This window comes from Scyliorhinus torazame, chromosome 18 (assembly GCF_047496885.1).
Source record: "Scyliorhinus torazame isolate Kashiwa2021f chromosome 18, sScyTor2.1, whole genome shotgun sequence".
Taxonomy (NCBI): Eukaryota; Metazoa; Chordata; class Chondrichthyes; order Carcharhiniformes; family Scyliorhinidae; genus Scyliorhinus; species Scyliorhinus torazame.
The window spans coordinates 88,749,501-88,776,572 of NC_092724.1; the positions used below are offsets into that span (position 1 = coordinate 88,749,501).

The 27,072-nt window shown below is 47.4% G+C and overlaps 1 protein-coding gene across 7 annotated transcripts in view; it reads left to right on the top strand.

Annotated features, from left to right (window-relative positions):
- LOC140395357 (fas-binding factor 1 homolog) overlaps positions 1-27,072 on the top strand; it is a 192,561-nt gene that overhangs the window by 157,992 nt on the left and 7,497 nt on the right. For all 7 annotated transcript variants that reach the window (XM_072483003.1, XM_072483006.1, XM_072483007.1 and 4 more), the window contains 6 exons: positions 492-610; positions 3,819-3,941; positions 6,795-6,980; positions 8,211-8,387; positions 13,829-13,966; positions 25,555-25,672. In XM_072483003.1, the coding sequence (XP_072339104.1) occupies positions 492-610; positions 3,819-3,941; positions 6,795-6,980; positions 8,211-8,387; positions 13,829-13,966; positions 25,555-25,672 (861 nt within the window). The remainder of the gene's footprint in view (positions 1-491; positions 611-3,818; positions 3,942-6,794; positions 6,981-8,210; positions 8,388-13,828; positions 13,967-25,554; positions 25,673-27,072) is intronic.

Consider the following 27,072-nt stretch of genomic DNA (forward strand, 5'->3'; position numbering starts at 1 on the left):
AAGTCAGAATGGCTAATTGAAGAAGTAAGAAATCTTACAACACCAGGTTAAAGCCCAACAAGTCTATTTGTTGCACTTCAACCTGGTGTTGTAAGACTTCTTACTGCGCCCTCCCCAGCCCAACGGCAGCATCTCCACATCATAATTGAATAAGATTATCCCTTTCTAAATCCATTCTATTTAAGTCATTGTAATGTGAGCACACTTTCAGCCTACCCATTCCATTTATTATCTGTTATTTATGAGGTGTTTATAGGGCTGGATTTACTGTATCAGATTTGGCATACAGATATTGTGCTTGTTTGTTTCCAGTCCATCAGAGTTTCAACATTAGCCAGCATTTCCCCAATATTGATAACCGGTGCCCAAAACATTTCTGCTAAAAGCATTAAGGATCTGTATCTACTGGTTCAGTGAATCAGTCTTAAGCCAATGAGTTTATGCAACGCCTTTGTGAAGTCTGATTGTTGATTTTAAATGGATTCTTTCAGCACAACAGGACAGACTGATGCGCCAGCAGAGAGACCTGGAGGAGGAGAGAGCTCGCCTGCAGGACGTTGTAACTAAGATGGAGATCAGACTGAATGAACAGACGCGACTGCTTGAGAAGGTGAGGACAATAAATGACAGTTGTGAAGTTATGAAAAAGAGTTACATCTGAAATGTTAATATTCTGTTGCCGTTTCTTTTAGCCCGTCCATTGTGAGCCCATTTCCAGCTTGCAGCCTGCTTGAACGTTCAGTGGATGATTCTTGTTATTTGGTGCTGACAGTGTATTTTCATTCTCCACCATTAAACAACACGGTTCACGGCAGAGACGGGTATTGGCTTGCTTTGGAAACTAGTCCATTCTCAAAGAATCACACTTTCATTATGAGCTATAGGTTGTGTTCCTTGATTCTGTTCATTTTGAGCAGTAGGCAGTGATCTGGTTGCACAGTGTGTTCGCAGCCTGCACCACATTGGGAAATATCATATTTGTGTTTTAAATGGAAGGTGAGGTATTGTTGGCTTAAACATCGTGCCCCTGCTTCTGAGCCAGAGGCTCAGGGTTCAGATCTGCCCTAGAACTTGTTGACCGTGGAAGAAGCACTGCAATGAAGTTACTGTGAAAATCCCCTAATCGCCACACTCCGGCGCCTGTTCGGGTACACTGAGGGAGAATTCAGAATGTCCAATTCACCTAACAAGCACGTCTTTCAGGACTTGTGGGAGGAAACCGGAGCATCCGGAGCAAACCCATGCAGACACGGGGAGAACCTGCAGACTCCACACAGACAGTGACCCAAGCCGGGAACAAACCAGGGACCCTAGAGCTGTAAAGCAACAGTGCTAACCACTGTGCAACCGTGCAGTCCGAGGATATCCTTTCGGTGTAGAATCAGAATATGTTTAACATCAATTTGGAGAAACATTAGGAAGGCAAAGTGAAAGTAAGTTCTTGTGATAATATATATGGACTGTAAAACAACATTGTAGTACAGTTATTTTTCTAAAGTCCACCTATTCTTTGTTTTTGTGTTTGATCAGATGTTTGGATGTTGCTTTGCAAGTGGGGACACAGTTCTTTCATTGTTTCCTTATTATTAAATCCTTAAACAGACCATCGTCTGAGACATCATTAAAGGTGCCTAGTGGAATGGTATCCCCCAAGTGGTGATGGTCTTTGCTAGCCCTTTGTCCTCTTTAACTCTGTCATTTCCTTTCTCCTGCTCCCGTTCTGTTTCCATTATAAACACACGTATGGGCGGTGTGGTGGTAGAGTGGTTAGTACTGCAGCCTCACAGCATCAGCGACCCGTGTTTAATTCCGGCCTTGGGTGACTGACTGTGTGATTCTCCCTGTGTCTGTGTGGATTTCCACCGGGTGCTCCGGTTGCCTCCCACAGTCTAAAAATATGCAGGTTAGGTAGATTGGCCATGCTAAATGGCCACTTAGTGTCCAGGGATGTCTGGGTTAGGTGGGGTTATGGGGTTGCAGGGATAGGATGGGAGCTTGGTTATGTGCTGTTTCAGAGGGTCAGTGCAGGCTCGAAGGGCCGAATCACTTCTTTCTGCACTATAGGGATTCTATGGGAATGACCATAGTGGGCCCAATGGTGAAGACCACATGTCAGAAGGGTTGGAAGCAAAATATTTTTATGCCTGAAGTATGGAAAGGCAGTTTACTTGCCAGCGTGGTGGAGAAAATATATTTTTTAATTGCTTCAAACATAGCTGATGTTTCAAAGTTTGTGGACATTTCAAGCCTGTGAGCCTGTCATTCCCACTTCTGGCTCCCAAAAAGACGAGCTGTCTTGCAAACCAGGATTTTAAAAACACTACTGCAACAGTCATACACACACTAGCCCAGGTTTTTAACCCTTGCTGCACCAAATACATATAATACAATATATTTGAAATTCCTACATTCATTAAAACTCATGGAATAAAAGGGACAGTAGCAACATGAATAGAAAATGAGTTGAGTGACAGAAAACTTTCTAGCATTGTGTACTGTGAGGAGGATAGTGCAGAAGTTCAAAAGACATTGACAAGTTGATAGAAAAGGTGAACATTTGGCAGATGAAGTCCAATGCGGAGAGATGTGAAGTGATTCATTTTTGTAGGAAGAACACAGAGAGAAAACATAAAATAAAGGGACATTTCTAAAGGGGGTGCAGGAGCAGAGACCTGGTGTATATGTGCATAAATCTTTGCAGGTGACAGGACAACTTGAGAGCATGATTAATAAAGCATACAGTGTCCTAAACTTTATTAATAGGGTGTAGAGTACAAGAGCAGGCATGTTGTGTTGAATTTGTATAAGTCGCTGGTTCAGCCTCAGCTGGAGTATTGTGTCCAATTCTGGGTATTTTAGAAATATATGAAAGCATTAGGGAGGGTGCAGAAAAGATTCACGAGAATGGTTCCAAGGATGAGGAAATATAGGCAGATAGATTGGAGAGGTTTGGACTGTTTTACCTGGAGAAAAGGCAGCTGGGAGGAGATTTGATTGAGGTATTCAAAATCATGAGAGACCTGGATAGAAATAGATAGGGAGAAACTGTTCCCATTCATGAAAGGATTGAGAACGAGAAGGCACAGATTTAAAGTAATTGGCAAAGGAAGCAAAAGCGACACGAGAATAAACTCTTTCATTCAGGTAAGGTCTGGAATGCACTGATTGAGTGTGTGGTGGAGGCAGGTTCAATTGAAGCATTCAAAAGGGAATTAGAATCTGCAGAGTCATGCGGAGAAGGCAGGAGAATGGCTCGAAGTGAATTGTTCATTTGGATAGCTGATCTAGACACATTGGGCGAAATAGCCTCCTCAGCTGTAACATTTCTGTGATTTTTTAAAATTCTTCACAACCTGCTGATTGTTTGCATTATGCTCCACTATGAAATGCTACCTTAGTGGAAATGTGGAACTCCCTAAGGGTAGTTTTGGCATTGGATGATATTGTTGTTTTGGAGAAGTGTTCGGCTGAGCCAAAAATCCCCCATTCTGCACTATCCAATGTCAAAATTATCCATCCCTGTTTCTACTTCCCTTAACCCACCTCTAATCATATTGGTACATTTTTAAACATGTATTTTATCAGTCTTCATTATCATCGATTGCCTGAATTTGTGACATTGATTCAAGGAGGGAGCCGCCTGCTTTAAATGTTTGTCATTATCGAACTGCATCAACTGTATTGTGTTCTGCAAGCTAACTAGCACAGTACTCAAGATGTCTGTTTGCTGCTGTTCATTGTGAGAATGTCACTCTTCTGATCAGTATATGGGTGGATACATGGGCTGTGATTGTAATACTTTGTGTAATACTGTGCAGGAACGTTGGAGGGCAACAGCGGAACAAACCAAAGTGGAGTCAGTGCAGCGATCCCTAGAGGAAGAGCGCAGGATCATGAACCAGCACTTCAGCATTGAGAGGGAGGAGCTGGAGCGGGCAAAGGTAAGACAGAGCAGTAACCTTTACTTACAATAAGTGCCTCAGGTCTGCTGATGACTTGACAAATTTACTAGTTTAACAGCTGAACCAGGAATGGCCCCCCTTAGCATCTCCCAGAGCAGTGTTTGGGGCATTACACTTGGTATTTGGGAGAGAAAATTGGATAGGATTCCCACTCCTGATCACTGCCCAGGAAATCCTGATGGAAGTGTGTGGATCTTCTTCAATCCTGAATCCCAGCTGGAAGTAATTGGGGGTGAGAATGTCTTGAGCATCAGCATAAATCTGTGCTTTTATTTCCACTCCATGCCGTGTTCTTTTCCATAACTGTCCATACACTATCACCCATTTTGTAATGATGTGTAATATGAATTTCACCCAGGAGTTCTTTGACAGAAGGACCCTGCTCAAGGAAGGGGTAATGAGGGGAATACTCTCAATTTCCTGATATGTACTCTGTGGGTGTGGGTTCATGCCTTAAGTGTGCATTTTCAAGATTGGCCTCGATATGGATTCCCAAACCTAGAATTTGGTGAAAACACAGTCAAGAGACACTTTGTAGATCCCATTGAGTGTAAGTTGATGATTCCAACTGGTTATTTAATGATCAGTTGAGTGAGGTTTCCCTCTTTTTCAATTGTGCTGGGGCAGGAAAATGGATTAATGATTTGTTAAACTTGGATCCTCAGCCATTTTTGTATGCAGCACACTTTCCTGGAGTCACTTCTGCCAAATACAGCAGCCCAAGTATGTGCAGGCACACTTCACTGAGGCGCTGGTGTAATATCAAGTGCCATGTTTTTCACCATTATTGCCTGAACAATAGTAGGTGATGGAATGCTTGAATCAACAGTCATCCATCATAGCAAGTAGAAAGATCCAAAACAAGAGGACCAATTTATTCAGGCAAAATAGAGCGGCAATTCCGTTGCAATGGATTTTGCCACTTCATTGGACCAAGGAAATTTTAATTATTTTGCCCTTGCGACTGCTTGTCAATTTAAACTGCCATAGCAATTTCCATTTTGCCTTCCCCAGCATTAATTTACTGACCATGGTCAGCAATAGGCCCTGAACCCATTCTACTGCACTTCTGCCATGATTAGGCCAGTTGTGAACAAGTCATCCTCCAAGTCAAATGTTGTCACTGAACTATTTCCAATCACTCATTTCTTGTATTTGGTGCGTTCATGGGAATTAACATTGTGAAAAGCAACAGGAGTGCTGGAGGACAAACTGCAGAACACAATGCTCTCCATCCTGAGACATGTGTATAACAACCAAGGGAGACCTTAACAGACTAGTTTTCACTGTCCAAAGCTTAAATGGAGTGCATGTATCCAAGTTATGAGCAGCATAACTTTTTAAAATGATTGCAAATGTTGCATTATTAAAGACGAACTAACCAAGTGTAACCAAACGTTTTACACAACTTGTGGAAATATTCATATTTTATCGAACTAGCTTTATGTGGATTGAGGTGGCATTTACTCAAAAGTTTGGTAAGGGTTGGGATCAGTATTAGAATGGTGTGTTCTGATAATTTCCCACTCACCTATTTCAATAGTTGTTTAGTTGTATTTGTTAGTGATGCAGAAGTGCAGAACTGGTGTAATCTGCCTGACAGTGTGAACACTCCATATTGACAACAATTGGGGTCAGAGTACTTACAAAGGACAAAGAACAATACAGCACAGGAACAGGCCCTTCGGCCCTCCAAGCCTGTGCCGACCATGGTACCTGCCTAAACTAAAACCGTCTGCACTTACACAGTCCGTAGTCTTCCATTCCTACCTTATTCATATATTTGTCTAGATGTCCCTTAATTGCCACTATCGTACCTGCTCCCACCACCTCCCCAATTGTTTTTCTGCGTCCCCTCAGTTGAATGGATGTCCCCTAGTATGTAGGCCTGTGGGACAGGTTTATAAAAGCTCCAATTCCATCACCATCACATATGAAACACTCTAGGGCGGCACATGGTGCAGTGGTTAGCACTAGGACTACAGCACTGAGGACCCGGGTTCGAATCCCGGCCCTGGGTCACTGTCCGTATGGAGTTTGCACATCCTCTCCGTGTCTGTGTGGGTTTCACCCAAACAACCCAAAGATGTGCAGGTTAGGTGGATTGGCCATATCTTTTTATTAAAGCAGTAAAAAATATATACTAGGCCAAACGGTACAAACACTAATTTTGTGTTGGAGAAACAGGGTACCCTCCCCTCCGTACAGGGGGGGGGGGTAGGATATTCTGATTATTAAAACAGTTCACAACACAGTTGTCATGCTAAATTGTCCCTTAATTGGAAAAACAATAATTGGGTACTCTAAATGTATTTTTAAAAAACATATGAAACACTCAGTGAGAGGAAATCTGCCTGTCCAGCATTAGAATGCTCATCTAGGGCTTTATTCCTGTGACCAAGGAAGGAAATAATCCCCAATTTGTTTCGGTTACTTAACAGTAACAGACTGGGTCAGTTGGGGCAGCAAGTGAGGGAACAGATTGGACCCCAAATCCCAGCAATAAATTGCCTGTTTAAATACCTGGCACTTACAATCTGGTCAGTTCATCAATGGAGTACGTATCAAGCCAGGTTAGGGTTCGGCTGCCATTTAAAATGATTCCTTTCCAGCGAAGAAACAAGGTGACAATCTTGTCCATCCTATAGAAAATTGTTCACCTCATAGAGTGCAGACTACGAGATATCTCTAGGTGGACAGTCAACGACTGTGAATGTGAGGCAGTGGATAGGGAAATGGTGCAGTGCTGTGTGAAGATGCTGAAATATTTCCAAATTTCAGAGTGACTGCCTGGAGTTTACAGCATCTTCCCATCTTGTTACAATCTCTCAGAGTGCTTTGCTGGAAGAGCAACAGTCGGTGATGCATCGCTGTGCAGAAGAACGTCGAAGACTGGCGAGTGAGTGGGCAGAATTTCACACACAACAGAAACTGAACAACGAGCGGATAGAGCGAGGTGCCAACCGTACCCTCCAGCTCAACGCACAGCAGGAAGGAACAGTCGTCAGCCTGGCAAAAGTAAGGGAACAGCATAGAACATTACAGCGCAGTACAGGCCCTTCGGCCCTCGATGTTGCGCCGACCTGTGAAACCACTCTAAAGCCCATCTACACTATTCCCTTATCGTCCATATGTCTATCCAATGACCATTTGAATGTCCTTAGTGTTGGCGAGTCCAGTGCTGTTGCAGGCAGGGCATTCCACGCCCTTACTACTCTCTGAGTAAAGAACCTACCTCTGACATCAGTCTTGTATCTATCTCCCCTCAATTTAAAGCTATGTCCCCTCGTGCTAGACATCACCATTCGAGGAAAAAGGCTCTCACTGTCCACCCTATCCAATCCTCTGATCATCTTGTATGCCTCAATTAAGTCACCTCTTAACCTTCTTCTCTCTAACGAAAACAGCCTCAAGTCCCTCAGCCTTTCCTCATAAGATCTTCCCTCCATACCAGGCAACATTCTGGTAAATCTCCTCTGCACCCTTTCCAATGCTTCCACATCCTTCCTACAATGCGGCGACCAGAATTGCACGCGATACTCCAAATGCGGCTGCACCAGAGTTTTGTATAGCTGCAACATGACCTCTTGGCTCCTATACTCAATCCCTCTACTAATAAAAGCTAACACACCGTACGCCTTCTTAACAACCCTCTCAACCTGGGTGGCAACTTTCAGGGATCTATGTACACATGATCCTATTGAATTGGGAGCGTGCTCGAGGGGCCTGTTGCTATTTCTTATGATCTTGTGCAAAGTTGCCACTGCTTTAACTCACTCGGAAATGTGTACAAAGATGTCCTCTTTCACATCCATGGGTGTGATGAACCCGTGACCCTGTGGCCTGGAGAAACACTTGCATTTTCCCTTCGATAACGGTCACATGCCATTAATGTGGCAAACCCCTCTGCATTATTTCAGGGACTAGATTTCACAAACCTGTTTGTATTCTTACAAAGGCTGAATTTCTGTGACCCTGTCTGTGTATTATTTAAGAGGGCTGGACCTATGCGTGTACTTAAGAGGGAATGGAATGAGTTTGAATTGTATGTGCGTGAAGGATAGAAATCTGAGGAGCTCATTGATCACCAGGTTTGAGACTGTGCTATCCAACAAAAATTAGTTGGATATAAAATACTGATACTCTTTCTGTCATATTGTTTTAGATTTAAGTACATCTGGAAATTTTAAAAATGTGTTCAAAACTACAAAAACTATTAATTGGACTGAGTTTGCCCTTTCCCTATAGGAACAAGCTGAACTGAAGATGAAATCTGCTGAACTGAGATCCAAAGGGGAGCAGTTGGCTCAAGAGCGAGAAATCCTAAATCAAGAGCGTCATGAACTGCAAATGGAAAAGGAGCGAGTTAACACCATGGCAATCCGCATCAAGCAGAGGGCCGAAGAAGTCGAGGGCATGAGTAAGGTGTGAAGAAACTGATCTTCTTCATTACAATAACACATGTAACGTGCACACTGGGATTCAGAACTCTGTCTCGAAACGGAGTTGATGTAATTTGTGAATTGCATCCAACCTATTGTCCGAGAAAGAGATTAAAGGTCACTTCAATATCCACTTTTAAAAGGGTAACTTGAGAGATTGTAAGACTGTGACTGAGATCAGGCTCATCCCTTAACGAAACATCATTTGGAAGGAAGAATAAGCAATTTGCAAATTATCTCAGTTCCAGATACTAGGTATTCCTTCTCATAGAAAACTGTCACCAAAATAGTGGCATGTTGAGGATATTGAATGAAGGTTCAGTGAGTGAAATTGTTCATGCCCTTCATCTATTAAAATATGTTTAATGCACTGGGAATATATTGGGTACAAATGACTTTATGTACATTATTATTTTTAAAATATAAATTTAGAATCCCCAATTCTTTTTTTCAAATTAAGGGGTAATTTAGCATGGCCAATTCACCTACCCTGCACATCTTTTTGGGTTGTGGGGTGAGACCCAGGCAGACAAGAGGAGACTGTGCAAAGTCCACATGAACAATGACATGAGGCTGGGATCGAACCTGATCCTCGGCGCCGTAAGGCAACAATGCTAACTACTGCTCCACCATGCTGCCCCCTACTTTATACAAATTAGATGTAAATTTTGAATATTGTACGCCTAAACGTAAGTGAAATCAAATTATCTCAATAGGATGACTTCTTTTTGCTGATGATGCAGTGCTGGTCACACTCTGAAGTATAAACTGAAAGTTATGGTAATACTCCGATCAGGTCTGTGGAGACAATACACAAAATTAACATATCAGTCAATGACGTTTCGAGTATTTCCAGCATTTTCTGTTTATATTTCAGATTTTCAGCATTTGTATTAGAACTGAAAGAACTTGGCAAAATGTTTTCCCAGCTTGTGATAAATTTGGACTAACTGTCAGTCTAAAGAATTGATTGTGGCAAAGGATGTGCTGACTACATCAGATGTTTCAACAGCTAATGCCAGGTTGGAGGTGTGCACAGGTTCGGCTGATTTTTTTTAGTTAACTAATCTCTGTAGATGTTGAGCTAAACACGATCAGAAAGGCAGCAATCACTATTGGACAACTGACTAGACATCTGTGAAATACAAAAATTAGAGTCATAGAGTTTATAGCACAAAGAGACCCTTTGGGACATCGTCAGTGTCCCGGCCATTGAGCACCTATCTATTCGAATCCCATTTACTAGCACTTGGTCCATAACCATGTGTGCTTTGGCATTTCAAGTGCACATCTAAAGGCTTAAATGTTGAACAGCAATGTATCTATCAAGCATGTTCTCTGAGCAGGCTGCTATATGGCAGTGAAACTTGGACCACCTACTGCAGACACATTAGAAGGTTCAACTCTTTCTTTAGCTGCTGTGTCCGCCATATTCTAAATATCAACTGGACGACAAAGTTCCTGACCCAAAGCATCTGAAGAGGTTAAGCTGCTAAGTCTAAGAACTTGCTGAAACTGTTGGCTTGGTAACATTATCAGAAAAAGATGTGTATCTGTAATGTTGGGCATGTAAATTAGCCATTTTGGACACGTGGAAAATAAATCTTACTGTGGATGTCTCCTAATTGAACCATAGAAAATAGAAACAGGAGGAGGCTGTTCACCCCTTCGAGCCCCTTATTATGATCATGGCTGATCATCAAGTTCAATACTCTGTTCCCGCTTTTCCCTCATATCCCTTGATCCCTTTAACCCCAAAAGCTATATCTAATTCCTTCTTGAAATTACACAATGATTTGGCCTCAACTGCTTTCTGTGGTAGAGAATTCCATAGATTCACCACTCTCTGGGTAAAAAAAAATAGTAAGTTTCTATGAGATCCCGTCTCACTCTTCTAAACTCCAATGAATATAATCCTAACCAATTTAGTCTCTCCTCATGACAGTTGCACCATCCCAGGAGTCAGCCTGGTAAACCTTTGCTGCATTCCCTCCATAGCAAGAACATCCTTCTTCAGATAAGGACACCAAAACTGCACACAACACTCCAGGTGTGGCCTCACCAATGCCCTATACAATTGCAATAAGCCATATCTAATCCTGTACTCAAATCCTCTCGCTATGAAGGTCAACATACCATTTGCCTTCTTTACTGCCTGCTGTACCTGGGCGCTTACTTTCAGCGACTGGTGCTGAGGACACCAAGGTCTCAACTGACTATCTACTTCTCTCAATTTACACCCATTCAAATAATAATCTGCCTTCCTATTTTTGCTACGGAAGCGGATAACCTCATATTTATCCACATTATACCGAATCTGCCATGCATGTGCCCACTCACTCAGCCTGTCCAAGTCCCGCTGAAGCATCTTTGCATCTTCCTCACAACTCATCCTCCCACCCAACTTTGTATCATCTGCAAATTTGGAGATAATATATTTAGTTCCCTCGTTTTATCATTAAAATAGAATGTGAACAGTTGGGGACCTAGCACAGAGTCCTGCGGTGCCCCTCTAGTCACTGCCTGCCAATCCAAAAAAAAACATTTATTCCAACTTTTTGCTTCCTGTCTGCTAACCTGCTTTTTATCCATTTCAAGTCAAGGCCGGTAATCCCATGCGATTTAACTTTACATATTAATCTGCTATGCTTTTTTAACAGTCAACCGCATCGCTGTGTGGATCTGGAGTCATATGAAGGCCAGACCAGATAGGATGGCAGATTTCCTCCCCTGATTTATTAATGAACCACATGGGTTTTTACGACAATTGGCAATGGTTTCATGATCATCATTAGACTTTTAATTCCTGATTTTTATTGAATTCAAATGTCACCATCTGCCGTGGTGGGATTCAAACCCAGGACCCCAGAGTACCTTGGGTTTCTGGATTACTAGTCCAATGACCTGTCTCTTCCCTACTATTTTTTACAGTGTTATTATCTGACACAGGCCCTTAATTTCTATGCCTATCACTTTTCTTATTCTCCTTTCTGTCTTTTTCTCTTGTTCTTGGTTCCCCTTGCTCTGAATCCTTACATAGGTTCCAATCCCCTGCCATATTAGTTTAAACCCTCCCCAACCGCTCTAACAAGTCCCTCCCTCCCAAGGACATCAGGCCCGTCCAGTTTATACAGGTCCCACCTCCCCTAGAACCAGTCCGAATGCCCCAGGAATCTGCAACCCTCCCGCTGACACCATCTCTTCAGCCATGTATTCACCCGATACATCTTACTATTTCTACTCTGACTAGCACATGGCACTGGTGGTAATCCTGAGATCACTACCTTTGAGGCCCGACTTCTCAACTTTCTTCTTAACTCCCTGCATTCTGCTTTCAGGACCTATGGCGTTGGTACCGATGTGTGCCAAGACCACTGGCTGTTCACCCTTCCTCTCCAGAATGTCCTGTAACCGCTCGGAGACATCTTGGACCCTAGCACCAGGGAGGCACCAACCCCTGGAGTCTCGTTTGCGGCCACAAAAACGCCTATCTATTCCCCTTACAATCGAATCCCCTATAACTATTGCATTCTCACACTTTTTACTCCTTCATTCTGCAGCAGGACCAACCGTGATGCAACAAATTTGGCTGTTGCTGCTTTCCCCTTCGAGGTCATTCCCCTCAACAGTATCCAAAACGGTATATCTGTTCTGCAGGGGAATAGCCACAGGAGATTCCTGCACTTCCTGCCTAGCTCTCTTGCTCTGCCTGGTGGTCACCCATTCCCTTCCTGCCAGTGGAATATGAGCTTGCGATGTGACCACCTCTCTATACGTGCTATCCACGGCACACTCCACCTCACAGTTGCTCCCCAGCCACCGTTCCAGCTCAAATGCGGGCTTCCAGGAGCTGAAGTAATTCTGAATTCCACCTTCTCACCTGCCCTTCTGGGCAGTTTTATAAACGTTAAACAGAAGTGTTTGTTTATGGTTATTTTCACATTTATATATATATATGTATTTGATGTAATTACCATAAGACATAGGAGCAGAATTAGGCCACTCGGCCCATCGGGTCTGCTCCGTCTTTCAATCATGGCTGATATTTTCTCATCCCCATTCTCCTGCCTTCTCCCCCCCCCCCCCCCCCCTGATTAATCAAGAACCGATCTTTCGCTGTCTTAAAAACATTCAAGTGATTTGGCCTCCACAACCTTCTGCGGCAAAGAGTTCCACAAATTCACCACCATCAGGCTGAAGAAATTCCTCCTCATCTCTGTTTTCAAGGATCGTCCCTTTAGTCTGAGATGGAGTCCTCTGGTTCTAGTTTTCCCTACAAGTGAAAACATCCTCTCCACATCCACTCTATCCAGGCCTCGCAGTATCCTGTAAGTTTCAATAAGATCCCCCCTCATCCTTCTAAAATCAGAGTACAGCCCCAGGGTCCTCAACCGTTCCTCATACGACAAATTCTTCATTCCAGGGATCATTCTTGATAACCTCCTCTGGACTCTTTCCAAGGCCAGCACATTCCTTCTTAAATACAGGGCCCAAAACTGCTCACAATACTCCAAATGGGGTCTGACTAGAGCCTTCTACAGCCTCAGAAATACATCCCTGCTCTTGTATTCTAGCCCTCTTGACATGAATGCTACCATTGCATTTGCCTTCTTAACTGCCAACTGAACCTGCACGTTAACCTTAAGAGAATCGTGAATAAGGACTCCCAAGTCCCTCTGTGCTTCTGATTTCCTAAGCATTTTCCCATTTAGGAAATAGTCTATGCCTAAATTCCTCCTTCTAAAGTGCATAACCTCACACCTTTCCACATTGTATTTCATTTGCTACTTCACTGCCCAGTCTTCTAGCTTGTACAAATCCTTCTGCAGCCCCCTTGATTCCTCAATACTACCTGTTCCTCTACAGATCTTTGTATCATCTGCAAACTTAGCAACAGTGCCTTCAGTTCCTTCTTCCAGATCATTAATGTATATTGTGAAAAGTTGTGGTCCCAGCATAGACCCCTGAGGTATACCATCCTGAAAAGGACCCCTTTATCCCCACTCTCTGCCTTCTGCCAGTCAGCCAATCCTCTATCCATGCCAGGAGCTTACGCTTAACACCTTGGGCTCTTAACTTATTTAACAGTCTCCTATGCGGCACCTTGTCAAAGGCCTTTTGGAAATCTAAATAAATCACGTCCACTGGTTCTCCTTTGTCCAACTTCCTTGTTACCTCCTCAAAGAACTCTTAACAGATTTGTCAGACATGACCTCCCTTTGACAAAGCCGTGCTGACTCAGTCCTATTTTACCACGCACTTCCAAGTACTTGGCGTAATTGTCATTGTTATGCCATTGCCGCCTTCATTGTTTGAGAAGAGAATAGGTATTGGGTGGGTGGTGATTCTTATGCAGTGTCCTTAGGCTAATTAATATAACACATACTCTCTGACTGATTGGTTGCCTTATCTCTGCCCTTGCAGCTTGCCTCTCAGAAATTTGAGGAAGGTGAACAAAAGTTCATGGATGCTAAACGGGTGGAGTCTGAGCACCAGGCACGACTACATGCTATTCAAAGGAAAATGGAGAGACTGCAGCAGCAGGAGCAGCAGCTACATCAGGTACCATGAGAGGGAACGAGGGAGAGAAGAAAGATGGTGCAAGCAGGGAAAGGCAAGGAACTGTACATCATGTATGGTGGGAATTGGCTCACAGAGAGGATACTGCAAGTGGGAGAGTTGAGGATACAACTGAACCATGGAACACGGGGGAGGGAAATAGGAAGCACGGCACTGCAGAAAGGTAACACAGCTGTAGGGGCAAGAGATACAGTAAATGGGAGGAAAAGGTACACCAGGAGACACGGGGCAGGGAGGTGCGAAGACACGTACTTCAAATGGAGAGAATAAAGGAGCAGCAACACCAGGTACTGTGGGAAGAAGGAAATAACAGGGAGATTGGGTCCACAAGTTTTGGTTGATACCATATGGAAGTTGCTGCAGTAGTAACTAACTTTCCACGATAGCCGAGAGTGATATCAGACTTATTAGGCTTACTTTTGAACTGCTGGTGGCTTGTGGGTTGTCAATAGATACCACATGTCTGAGTTAATCATAATATTATACACCATTTGGTGCCACAACCAAGTAAACTGAAGTACAGAATGTACATTTAGATTGGAGAAAACCAATGGATTGATTTCACGGTTCACTGCTGATGGTGAGTAGATTGTAAGTGATGTAGATTCAGCAGCAAGTGTATAGGAAGAGATTCAGACTTGAAATATTCTGATTGTTGCAGTGTCTAGATTTTTCAACCTTAATTAAATGATACCCCATAAAACCACACAGGTCCCATGTTTTTCTTCTTCATCTGTCCACATATACCATAGTTAATGCTTATATTGAGACAGCCTAATCAGGGACATATTGAGGTCTTCTCATCGGCAATTATGGGTCTAATGGGAATAACACTTCAAGAAAGAAAAATAATTTGCGTTTATTTATCTTTCATGCATGCCAACGCATTTTATAGCTATTTTGAAATTAAGTCACTGTAATAGGCAGCCAACCTGCACATGGCAGGCCCTCACAAAGAGAAATGCGATCATGACCTGATGATCATTTTAAGTGATGCTACTTGAGTGATAAATATTACCCAGCATATTGAAGAGCTGGGATCTTTAACACAGACCTGAAAGGGCAGAGTTGTTATGTCTCAGTTTAATGTCTCAACCAAAGGTTGGCACCTCTGATAGTGCAGCACTCCCTTCATACCGCACTGAAACAGCAGCCTGGGTTATATATTCAAATCTCTGGATTGAGGTTTGAGCCCTGATCTTCTGACTCAGATGAGAGTGCAAACCGTTAAGCCAGGTGAAACCTCGGAGGAACTTCATGATGTCACATTTGGGCAAGGAATGCCTGCCTATATCCTAGCAATCATTCCACTTCATAAGTAGTTTATTGTATGAAAGAATTTGAAATGCTTCAGCTTGAAAATATTCAGCATTACGGGCAGCATGGTGGCACAGTGGTTAGCACTATTGCCTCATGGCGCCGTGGACCCAGGTTCGATCCCAGCCCTGGGTCACTGTCCGTGTGGAGTTTGCACATTTTCCCTGTGTCTATGTGGGTCTCACCCCCACAATCCAAAGATGTGCAGGGTATGTGGATTGGCCACACTAAATTGCCCCTTAATTGGGAAAAAAAGATTGAGCACTCTAAATTTATTTAAAAAAAGACAAAATATTCAGCATTGGGGCCTTATAAATGCAAGTAATACAGTATTAGTAACCAAACACAAAGTTGTTTTTGAGCTCTTTTAGGCTTAAAAAGCATTGAACACGATTGTAAGCAATGCAAGAAACACCAGTTAAAGTACTGATATTGCTTGTTAAGCAATTGAAGATTCCTGCACTTTCAGTAAAAGACTTGTACCCTATTATTAAATGCCCACAGGGCAGGTTTCTATAAAAACACATGGAAGGTGCAAGCAGTGGGTTAGGCACAGACCTTTCACTTCTGTGATCTGTCTTCAGGTCCAGTCAGACTGAATGAAATTATTCTTCCTGTAGGACCTCGTATCCAGTTCTTTAAGGAAATTGATCACCATTATAAACTACCGTTTATTTAACAACTTGAACTTAAGCAGCTTAAGATGGATGGTGTGCAATGGGGGGAGTAAACCAGCTAGGATGGGTCCTAGCCGGGGGAGGGGGGGGGGGCAGTGCGGTGGAGGGGAAGAGGGGAATCGAGTTGCTGCTGCTAAGATCAAGGAGGAGCGAGTGGGGTGGGTCGAGACGGGGGTATGCCGCTGTGGGGAACGGGCCGTGTGTGGGGTGCGGGCGCGTGGCTGGCCGAGGAGGGGTCATGGCTAGTCGGCGGGGGAGGGGGGTGGGTAGCCCCCTGATCCGGCTGATAACCTGGAATGTAAGGGGACTGAATGGGCCGGTTAAGCGGGCCCGCGTGTTCGCGCACCTGAAGGGGCTCAAGGCGGATGTGGTTATGCTCCAGGAGACACACCTGAAGGTGGCAGACCAGGTAAGACTGAGGAAAGGGTGGGTAGGTCACGTGTTTCACTCGGGGCTAGATGCCAAAAATCGAGGGGTGGCGATCTTGGTGGGAAAGAAGGTGTTATTCGAGGCGTCGAGCATTGTGGCAGATAATGGCGGTAGGTACATAATGGTAAGTGGTAAGTTGCAGGGAGAGAGGGTGGTACTGGTCAATGTGTATGCTCCGAACTGGGACGATGCGGGTTTTATGCGGCGTATGTTGGGTCGGATCCCAGACTTGGAAGTGGGGGGCCTGATAATGGGGGAGACTTTAACACGGTGTTGGATCCTGCACTGGATCGCTCCATGTCTAGGGCGGGTAGGAAGCCGGCGGCGGCTAGAGTGTTGAGGGGATTTATGGACCAAATGGGAGGGGTGGACCCTTGGAAATTTGCAAGGCCGGGGGCTAGGGAATTTTCATTCCTCTCACATGTCCATAAGGCTTATTCTCGAATCGACTTTTTCATTTTGAGTAGGGCGCTGATAGCGAGAGTAGAGGATACCGAGTATTCAGCAATAGCCATTTCGGACCACGCCCCACATTGGGTGGACTTGGAGATGGGGGAGGAGAGGGACCAGCGCCCGCTGTGGTGCTTGGAGGTGGGGCTGTTGGCGGGCGAGGTGAGCGAGCGGGTCCGAGGAAGTATAGAGAGGTACTTGGAGACCAACGACAACGGGGAGGTCCGAGTGGGGATGGTATGGGAGGCACTGAAGGCGGTGGTATGGGGAGAGCTGATCTCCATCAGGGCCCACAAGGAGCGGAGGGAGCAGGGGGAGAGGGAGAGGCTGGTGGGGGAGATGGTGAGGGTAGACAGGAGGTATGCGGAAGAACCTGAGGAAGGATTGTTGAGGAAGAGGCGTAGCCTCCAGGCCGAATTCGACCTGGTGACCAGCAGGAAGGCGGAGGTGCAGTGGAGGAAGGCCCAGGGGGCGGTCTACGAGTATGGGGAAAAGGCAAGCCGGATGCTGGTGCATCAGCTTCGGAAGCGGGACGCAGCTAGGGAGATTGGGGGAGTTGAGGACAGGGGAGGGAGCGTGGTGCGGAGTGGGGTTGGCATCAATGGGGTCTTCAGGGAATTCCTTCTACGAGGAATTGTACCGATCCGAGCCCCCACGGGAGAAGGGAGGGATGGGCCGTTTCCTGGACCAATTGAGGTTTCCAAAGGTGGAAGAGGGACTGGTGGCGGGACTGGGGGCCCCGATTGGGCTGGTGGAGCTGATCAAAGGTGTGGTGTTGGGTGTTCTGACACACAGATGAGCCAACACAGTTGCATATGGTACAACGCTTCTTTATTTAAACTTGCTATTTACAGTTTGGTCTTTGCACTCTGCACGTGGGGGGCTCCCTGCTTGTGGTGTTTTAACAGCTCTTTCTTGTTCCCTTCTCCCCAGACCTACTGACCACCAGGTGTCGTGCTCGTGCTTTTTATGTGGTTGGTGTTCTTGTCTGTGATTGGTTGTGGTGTTGTGTACTCTGATTTGCCTGTTAGTGTGTCCATCATGATGTGTGTGTTTGAATATCATGACATCCCCCCTTTTTACAAAGATATGTGCCTACGTGGTAATAAATATGATCGTGACGTGAGTGCATCTAAGAGTGTGTGTGTGTGTCGTGTGCAGCATGTGCATATGACGGAACTATGTACATGGGGCGATGTCGGGTGCGTCACATGAATCAAGTTGTACCATAACATAACAGAAATGCGAACGAGAGAAGAAGAAAAAAAACTTGAACAGTTGTCCAGTCAGACGACATCTGGAACTATAAACAACAACAGGTTATCATGTAAAATTGTGCAACTTGTTAAACATATGAACTGTATAATAAGTCCAGTCTAATGGGCTTGCGACGAATTCGGGTTGACCGCCTCAAGGGTGGACCAAGAACCACCGGCTGCTGTGCAGGCATGGCCATGGGTGGCGATGGAAAGGGCGTGATGTGCGGCAGCTCCACAAAGTCATCCTCGGAAGCCTGTTGAGGATCTGGCGTGTGCGTGCTGTGTGGCTGTGAGCGTGGAAGTCGGCGAAGGGCGCGCCGATTGCGGCGACGCACGGAACCATCCGGCATGCGAACCAGGAACGAGCGGGGAGCCACTTGTCGGAGGACTTCGGCCGGTGCTGACCAGCCACCATACGGTTGATGGACGCGTACTTTGTCTCCGGAGGACAGGGGGGGCAGGTCCGTCGCTCGTGTGTCGTACCGACCTTTCTGGCGATCACGCTGCAGTTGCATGTTCCGAAGAACCGCCTCATGGTCTGTTGTCGGTGCCAGGACGGAAGGTACCGTCGTCCTGAGGGAGCGACCCATTAGTAGCTGCGCTGGCGAGAGGCCCGTGGATAACGGGGCCGATCGATAGGCCAGCAAGGCAAGGTTAAAGTCCGATCCGGCAGCATCCGCCTTGCACAGGAGCCGCTTGGCGATGTGGACACCCTTTTCAGCCTTCCCGTTCGATTGTGGATGCAGAGGGCTGGATGTCACATGAGTGAAACCATATGCTGCGGCAAAGGACGACCATTCACGGCTGGCAAAACAAGGTCCATTGTCTGACATGACAGTCCTTGGAATGCCATGGCGAGCAAACGTTTCCTTGCAGGCCCCAATGACTGCGGACGACGTCAGATCATGGAGAGGCATGACTTCCGGGTAGTTTGAGAAGTAGTCTATAATAACAATGTAATCTCTGCCGAGCGCGTGAAATAGGTCAACACCCACCTTCGCCCAGGGGGACGTCACCATCTCGTGAGGTAGAAGTGTTTCCGGAGGTTGCGCCGGCTGAAACCTCTGACAGGTTGTGCAGTTGAGCACCATGTTGGCTATGTCTTCATTAATACCCGGCCAATATACCGCCTCCCGGGCCCTTCGTCTACATTTTTCGACGCCCAAGTGGCCTTCGTGTAGTTGATGAAGAATCATCTGGCGCACGCTGTGCGGAATAACGATCCTGTGCGATTTCATAAGGACCCCGTCTATATTGGTGAGATCATCTCGCACATTATAAAACTGGGGGCACTGCCCTTTTAGCCACCCTTCCGTCATGTGGCGCATCACTCGCTGCAGAAGGGGGTCAGTCGCCGTCTCTGCGCGTATGTGGGCCAGACTAGGATCATCAGCTGGCAGATTTGCTGCTGTCAGAGTCACGTGTGCCTCAATTTGACGCACGAACCCCTCTGCATCTGGTGGTGTGCTCACTGCTCGGGAAAGAGTGTCCGCCACGATGAGTTCCTTCCCCGGAGTGTAGATCAGTTCAAAATCGTACCTCCTGAGTTTAAGTAAGATGCGCTGGAGGCGAGGAGTCATGTCGTTCAGGTCTTTGTTAATGATGTTGACCAGGGGGCGGTGGTCAGTTTCGACTGTGAATCGTGGCAGGCCATACACATAGTCGTGGAACTTGTCCAGTCCAGTTAACAAGCCCAGGCATTCTTTTTCGATTTGCGCGTAGCGCTGTTCGGTAGGGGTCATGGCTCGTGAGGCATACGCAACCGGGGCCCATGATGACGTGCTGTCTTTTTGCAGGAGTACCGCTCCAATACCAGATTGGCTGGCGTCTGTTGAGATCTTTGTAGGGCGAGTCGTGTCAAAGAAGGCCAGCACTGGTGCCGTGACCAGTTTGTGCTTGAGCTCCTCCCATTCCTGCTGATGCGATTGGTGCCAGTTGAATTCCGTCGATTTTTTTACGAGATGGCGCATATTCGTTGTATGAGAAGCCAGGTTGGGAATGAACTTCCCAAGGAAGTTGACCATGCCCAGGAATCTTAAGACAGCCTTCTTGTCAGCCGGTCGTGGCATGGCTGTGATGGCGCTAACCTTGTCTGCATCGGGACGGACCCCGGACCTTGAGATGTGGTCCCCGAGGAATTTCAGCTCCGTCTGGCCGAAGGCACACTTCGCACGGTTGAGACGCAGGCCATTTTGTCGTATGCGGGTAAAGACACGTCGTAGACGATGCATGTGTTCCTGCGGAGTGGTGGACCAAATGATGATATCGTCCACATATACACGTACCCCTTCGATGCCTTCCATCATCTGCTCCATAATGCGGTGGAATACTTCAGATGCCGAAATGATGCCGAATGGCATCCGGTTGTAGCAGAATCTGCCAAAAGGGGTGTTGAATGTGCATAGTCTTCGGCTGGCCGGGTCCAGTTGGATCTGCCAGAATCCTTTGGACGCATCCAATTTAGTGAATATCTTGGCTCGCGCCATCTCGCTGGTGAGGTCTTCTTGTTTCGGGATGGGATAGTGTTCCCGCATGATATTGTTATTCAGATCTTTTGGATCTATACATATACGGAGCTCGCCAGAGGGCTTCTTTACACAGACCATGGAGCTGACCCATGGCGTGGGCTCCGTGACCTTGGATAGGACCCCTTGGTCCTGAAGAATCTGCAGTTGTGCCTTGAGGCGGTCTTTGAGTGGCGCAGGAACCCTGCGAGGTGCGTGAACGACAGGGATGGCGTCCGGTCTGAGTCGAATCTTGTACGTGTGTGGCAATGTCCCCATGCCTTCAAAAACCTCCTGGTTGTGAGCGAGGAGGGAATAGAGATTTGCGTGGAACTCAGCATCCGGGAAATCGGATATCTCATCTGGAGAGAGAGACATAATGCGCTGTACCAGGTGAAGGACCTTACATGCCTGTGCGCCCAGTAACGAGTCCTTTGATGAGCCGACAACTTCGAAGGGGAGTGTGGCCGTGTACCTCTTGTGAGTCACCTGTAGCTGGCAAGATCCTATGGACGGGATGACGTTCCCGTTATAGTCAACCATCTTAAGCCGGGATGGTGTGATGGGTGGTTTGACCTTCATGGCCTGGACTGCAGAGTAAGCAATCAGGTTGGCGGATGCGCCGGTGTCCAGACGGAAGGCGACGCGCGATCGGTTGACCGTCAGGGTGGCACACCACTCATCGGCTGGATTGATGGCATTGACCTTGTTGACATCAATGACGGAAACCCGGAAGGCATCCTGGTCATCTGCATCACTTAACTGGAAGTCTTGATGCGTGGGCTGGACGGTCCTGACTCGTCTGCGAGGTTGTCGAGGATGCGCCGGATCCATGGGTTGAGCCGCACGACAGTGGGCTGCGTAGTGGCCCATCGTGGCACATCTGCGGCACTGTCGGTTTTTTGCAGGACATTGCCCTTTTAAGTGTAGACCTCCACAATTGCCGCACGTCATGACGTCACGGCGTTCGTTGCGCCACTGCGCATGCGCAGTGCGATCTTGCGGTGGGCGCGCCTGCGCAGTGCGTCCCTCGTTGTGGCCGTTATTTTTGGCGCGCACCTGCGCGGGAGACCGCGAAAAGCGCGGGAAGCGGCCGCTGTCGTCCGGGCCGTGGGTCGGGAAGTAATCGACGGCCTGGATGCGTTCGACGTCGCGGGCGGCCTGGCTTGCCGATTCGACGGCTGGGGACCCCCTCCGTGCCAACTCGGACGCCTGAAATCGGGCAAAACGGCAGGTAGCATTTTCATGGAGGACACAGGCTTCCACAGCAGACGCTAAGGTGAGGCTTTTCATTTTAAGAAGCTGCTGGCGTAGGCCACTAGAGGCAACGCCAAAAACAATCTGGTCCCTGATCATGGACTCTGTAGTGGTGCCGTAACCGCAGGACTGCGCTAGAATCCGGAGGTGCGTCAAAAAGGGTTGAAAAAGCTCCTCCTTACCTTGCAGGCGTTGCTGAAAGATGTATCTCTCAAAACTTTCATTTACTTCAACTTGAAAGTGCTGGTCCAGTTTGAGGATGACCGTGTCATATTTGGCCTGGTTTTCGCCTTCTTCGAACACCAGTGAGTTAAAAACATCGGTTGCGTGCGGACCTGCGTAGAAGAGGAGCATTGCAATCTTCGAGTCATCCGAGACATTCTGTTTTTCGGTGGCACGGATGTACAGGTCAAATCGCTGCCTGTAGAGCTTCCAGTTGGTACCTAGGTTCCCCGTGACTTGCATCGGCTGCGGTTTGCCGGTGTGGTCCATGTCCAGAATGGCAGGTTAGTAGGCAGGTATCGATCCACTCCTGTACCATGTGGTGTTGGGTGTTCTGACACACAGATGAGCCAACACAGTTGCATATGGTACAACGCTTCTTTATTTAAACTTGCTATTTACAGTTTGGTCTTTGCACTCTGCACGTGGGGGGCTCCCTGCTTGTGGTGTTTTAACAGCTCTTTCTTGTTCCCTTCTCCCCAGACCTACTGACCACCAGGTATCGTGCTCGTGCTTTTTATGTGGTTGGTGTTCTTGTCTGTGATTGGTTGTGGTGTTGTGTACTCTGATTTGCCTGTTAGTGTGTCCATCATGATGTGTGTGTTTGAATATCATGACAAAAGGGATAGGAAGCATGCAGGCGGGGAAGGCACCGGGGCCGAACGGTTTCCCGGTCGAGTTCTATAAAAAATATATGGACCTGTTGGGCCCACTGTTAGTTAGGACCTTCAATGAGGCAAGGGAGGGGGGTCTTTACCCCCGACGATGTCCCGGGCACTGATCTCCTTGATCCTGAAGCGGGACAAGGATCCCCTGCAATGTGGGTCTTACAGACCAATTTCCTTGCTAAATGTAGATGCCAAGGTGCTGGCGAAAGTCTTAGCCACGAGGATTGAGGATTGTGTGCCGCAGATCATCCATGAAGACCAGACGGGGTTTGTGAAGGGGAGACAGTTGAACGCGAATGTGCGGAGGCTTTTGAACGTTATCATGGTGCCGGCGAGGGAGGGAGAGGCAGAGATAGTGGTGGCGATGGACGCTGAGTAAGCCTTCGATAGGGTAGAGTGGGGGTACCTGTGGGAGGTGCTGAAGAGGTTCGGGTTTGGGGACGGGTTTGTCAGGTGGGTTAGGCTGTTGTATGAGGTCCCGATGGCGAGTGTGGCCACAAATAGGAGGAGGTCCGAGTACTTTCGGTTGCACCGAGGGACGAGACAGGGGTGTCCCCTGTCCCCCCTGCTCTTCGCACTGGCGATTGAACCCCTGGCTATGGCACTGAGAGAGTCGAGGAACTGGAGGGGGTTGGTGCGGGGTGGGGAGGAGCATAGGGTGTCGCTTTATGCGGACGACCTGCTGCTGTATGTGGCGGACCCGGTGGGAGGAATGCCAGAGGTAATGAGGATCCTTCGGGAATTCGGGGACTTTTCGGGGTACAAGCTCAATATGGGGAAGAGCGAGCTGTTCGTAGTTCAGCTAGGGGACCAGGAGAGGGGGATTGGCGAGCTCCCACTAAAAAGGGCGGAGAGGAGTTTCAGATATTTGGGGGTCCAGGTGGCAGGAGCTGGGGGGCCCTGCATAGGCTTAACTTTACAAGGCTGGTGGAGCAAATGGAGGAGGAGTTCAAGAGGTGGGACGCGTTGCCGCTGTCCCTGGCGGGTAGGGTGCAGTCAATCAAAATGACGGTGCTCCCAAGGTTTTTGTTCCTGTTCCAGTGCCTCCCCGTGTTTATCCCGAAGGCTTTTTTCAGGCGGGTTAACAGGAGTATAATGGGGTTTGTGTGGGCGCGAGGGACTCCGAGGGTGAGAAGGGTGTTCCTGGAGCGGAGTAGGTTTGGGGGGGGGGCTGGCGCTGCCCAACCTCTGTGGGTACTACTGGGCCGCCAATGCGACAATGGTGCGCAAGTGGGTGATGGAGGGGGAGGGGGCTGCATGGAAGAGGCTGGAGACGGCGTCCTGTGTGGGTACGAGTCTGGGGGCGCTGGCAACGGCGCCGCTGCTGCTCTCTCCAAGGAGGTATACCACGAGCCCGGTGGTGGTGGCGGCCCTCAAAATTTGGGGGCGGTGGAGGCGGCATGGGGGGAAGTTAGGGCCTCGGCGTGGACCCTATTACAGGGGAACCACCGGTTCGCCCCAGGAAGAACAGGTGGAGGGTTTTCGGGGTGGCACAGGGCAGGCATACGAAAGTTGGGGGACCTGTTCGCGAGCTTGGGTGTGCTGGAGGAGAAGTACGGGCTCCCCCCCGGGGAACACCTTCAGGTACTTACAGGTAAGGGCGTTTGCCAGACGGCAGGTGGTGGAATTCCCACAGCTACTGCCACACACAGTACAGGACAGGGTGCTCTCGGGGGGGGGTGGGTGGGAGTGGGGAAGATCTCGGAAACTTACCAGGTGATGCAGGAGGAGGAGGAGGCCTCGGTGGTGGAGTTGAAAGGAAAGTGGGAGGAGTTGGGAGAGGAGATCGAAGAGGGGACGTGGGCAGATGCCCAGGGAGGGTGAACTCTTCCTCTTCATGCGCGAGGCTCAGCCTCATACAGTTTAAGGTGCTGCACAGGGCACACATGACCGGGACAAGGATGAGCAGGTTCTTTGGGGGTGAGGACAGGTGTGTTAGGTGCTCAGGGAGCCCAGCAAATCACACCCATATGTTCTGGGCATGCCCAGCGCTGGAGGAATTTTGGAAGGGCGTAGTGAGGACGGTGTCGAGGGTGGTAGGATCCAGGGTCAAACCGGGCTGGGGGCTCGCAATATTTGGGGTGGCAGAGGAGCCGGGAGTGCAGGAGGCGAAAGAGGCTGGAATTCTGGCCTTTGCGTCCCTGGTAGCCCGGCGAAGAATTCTCCTTCAGTGGAAAGATACGAGGCCCCCAAGCGTGGAATCCTGGAACAGCGATATGGCAGGGTTCATTAAATTGGAGAGGGTGAAATTCGCCTTGAGAGGGTCGGTACAAGGGTTCTTTAGGCGGTGGCAACCGTTCTTAGACTTTCTGGCAGAACAATAGACATTGGTCAATGGCAGCAGCAGCTCGGGGGGTGCGAGGGGGGGTTTACTTTATTTTTGTTTATGTTATTTACACTGGAAGGGTCTGAGGGGGTGTATACACCTGTTGTCTTAAGTCGGGGTGTTAATGTTAATTTATTATTTAGGTACAGGGGGGAGGGGTTTGGGGCATTGCTTTTTTAGATTGTGTTTTGTACTTAACCTTGTTGGGTTCTTTTTTCTTTCTCATTTTGTTATTGATATTTTATGAAAACCTTTAATAAAAATTATTTTTTAAAAAAAGATGGTGTGAGAAAACCTGAAAAATGTGACACTAGTACATTTAGGTGTTTCGCAAATTGGAGCAGAGTAGAGGGAGTATCTAACTAGGAATGATTAGGGGAACATTAGTGTGCTGATTCAAATGAACAAGGGAAGTGAACAGATAAAGTTGCACAATTTCTGTCTAAATGTCTCATATCCAGGAACGCCTGAGTCTAGCCCAGCAACGCCATCACCCGCACAAACTTGCAGTAGAAATGCCCATCAACACAGTAACACCACATACCAGGAATCAAGCAATATCCTTTGCAAATCATTCATGTAAGTACTTTATCAACACTCTGATTTGCTGATGATGGATTTGTTGCTTGGACTGTGACCTGCTTTTGTACCCACATTATTTATATGGCTAGTCCAGTTCAGTTTCTGGTCAATGGTAACTCCCAGGGTGTTGGTAGTGAGGGATTCAGTGATGATAATGCCATTGAATGCCAAGGGCAATGCAAGTATAGAATGTTATCATTTATTGTGAGGGGAATTAAATATAAATGTAGGGAAGTTATGCTTCAGTTGTACTGGCACTGGTGAGACCACATCTGGAGTGTTGGTCACCTTGTTTAAGGAAGGATGTAAATGCATTGGAAGCAGTTCAGAGAAGCTTTACTCAACTAATACCTTAAATGGGTGGGTTGGCTTTATGAGGAAGGGTTGGAGAGGTTATGTCTGTATCCACTGGGAGTTTTGGAGAATAAAGAACATAGAACAGTACAGCACAGAACAGGCCCTTCGGCCTTTGGGGGCCTATAGAAAACTCCTATCAGATGATAGAGGTTATGCGAATTTTGAGGGGGTTCGGGGAATTCTCGGGGTATAGGCTAAACATGGGGAAGAGTGAATTATTTGTGATACATCCAGGGGACCAGAGTAGAGAGACAGAAGGCTTACCGCTAAGGAAAGTGGAAAGAAACTTCCGATACCTGGGGATTCAGATCGCTAGGAGCTGGGGAACCTTGCACAGACTTAATCTGACACGGCTGGTAGAACAAATGGAGGACTTCAAGAGATGGGACATGCAGCCTCTATCGCTGGCGGGCAGGGTGCAAGCAATTAAGATGATGGTCCTCCCGAGGTTCTTATTTGTATTTCAATGTCTCCCTATACTAATCACCAAGACCTTTTTTAATGAAATAGATAGGAGCATCACGAGCTTCGTGTGGGCAGGGAAAGTTCCGAGTAAGGAGGGGGTTCCTTCAGCGTAGTAGGGACAGAGGAGGACTGGCACTACCGAACTTGGGTGATTACTATTGGGCCGCCAATGTGGCAATGATACGTAGATGGATGATGGAGGGTGAGGGAGCGGCGTGGAAAAGACTGGAAAGTCCTGTAAAGGGACGAGTTTAGAGGCGCTGGTGACGGCGCCGCTACCGTTCTCACCTAAAATGTTTACCACGAACCCGGTGGTGGCGGCAACACTGAATATCTGGGGACAGTGGAGGCGACAGAGAGGGGTGCGGGGAGCCCTGGTGGGGTCCCCTATCAGGAACAACCATAGGTTCGCCCCAGGAAGAATGGATGGAGGATTTCAGAGCTGGTACCAGTTGGGAATTAGGAAGGTGGGAGATTTATTTATAGATGGGACTTTTGCGAGCTTGGGAGCATTGGAGGAAAAGTATAAGTTGCCCCAGGGAAATTTTTTGCGATATATGCAGGTGAGGGCGTTT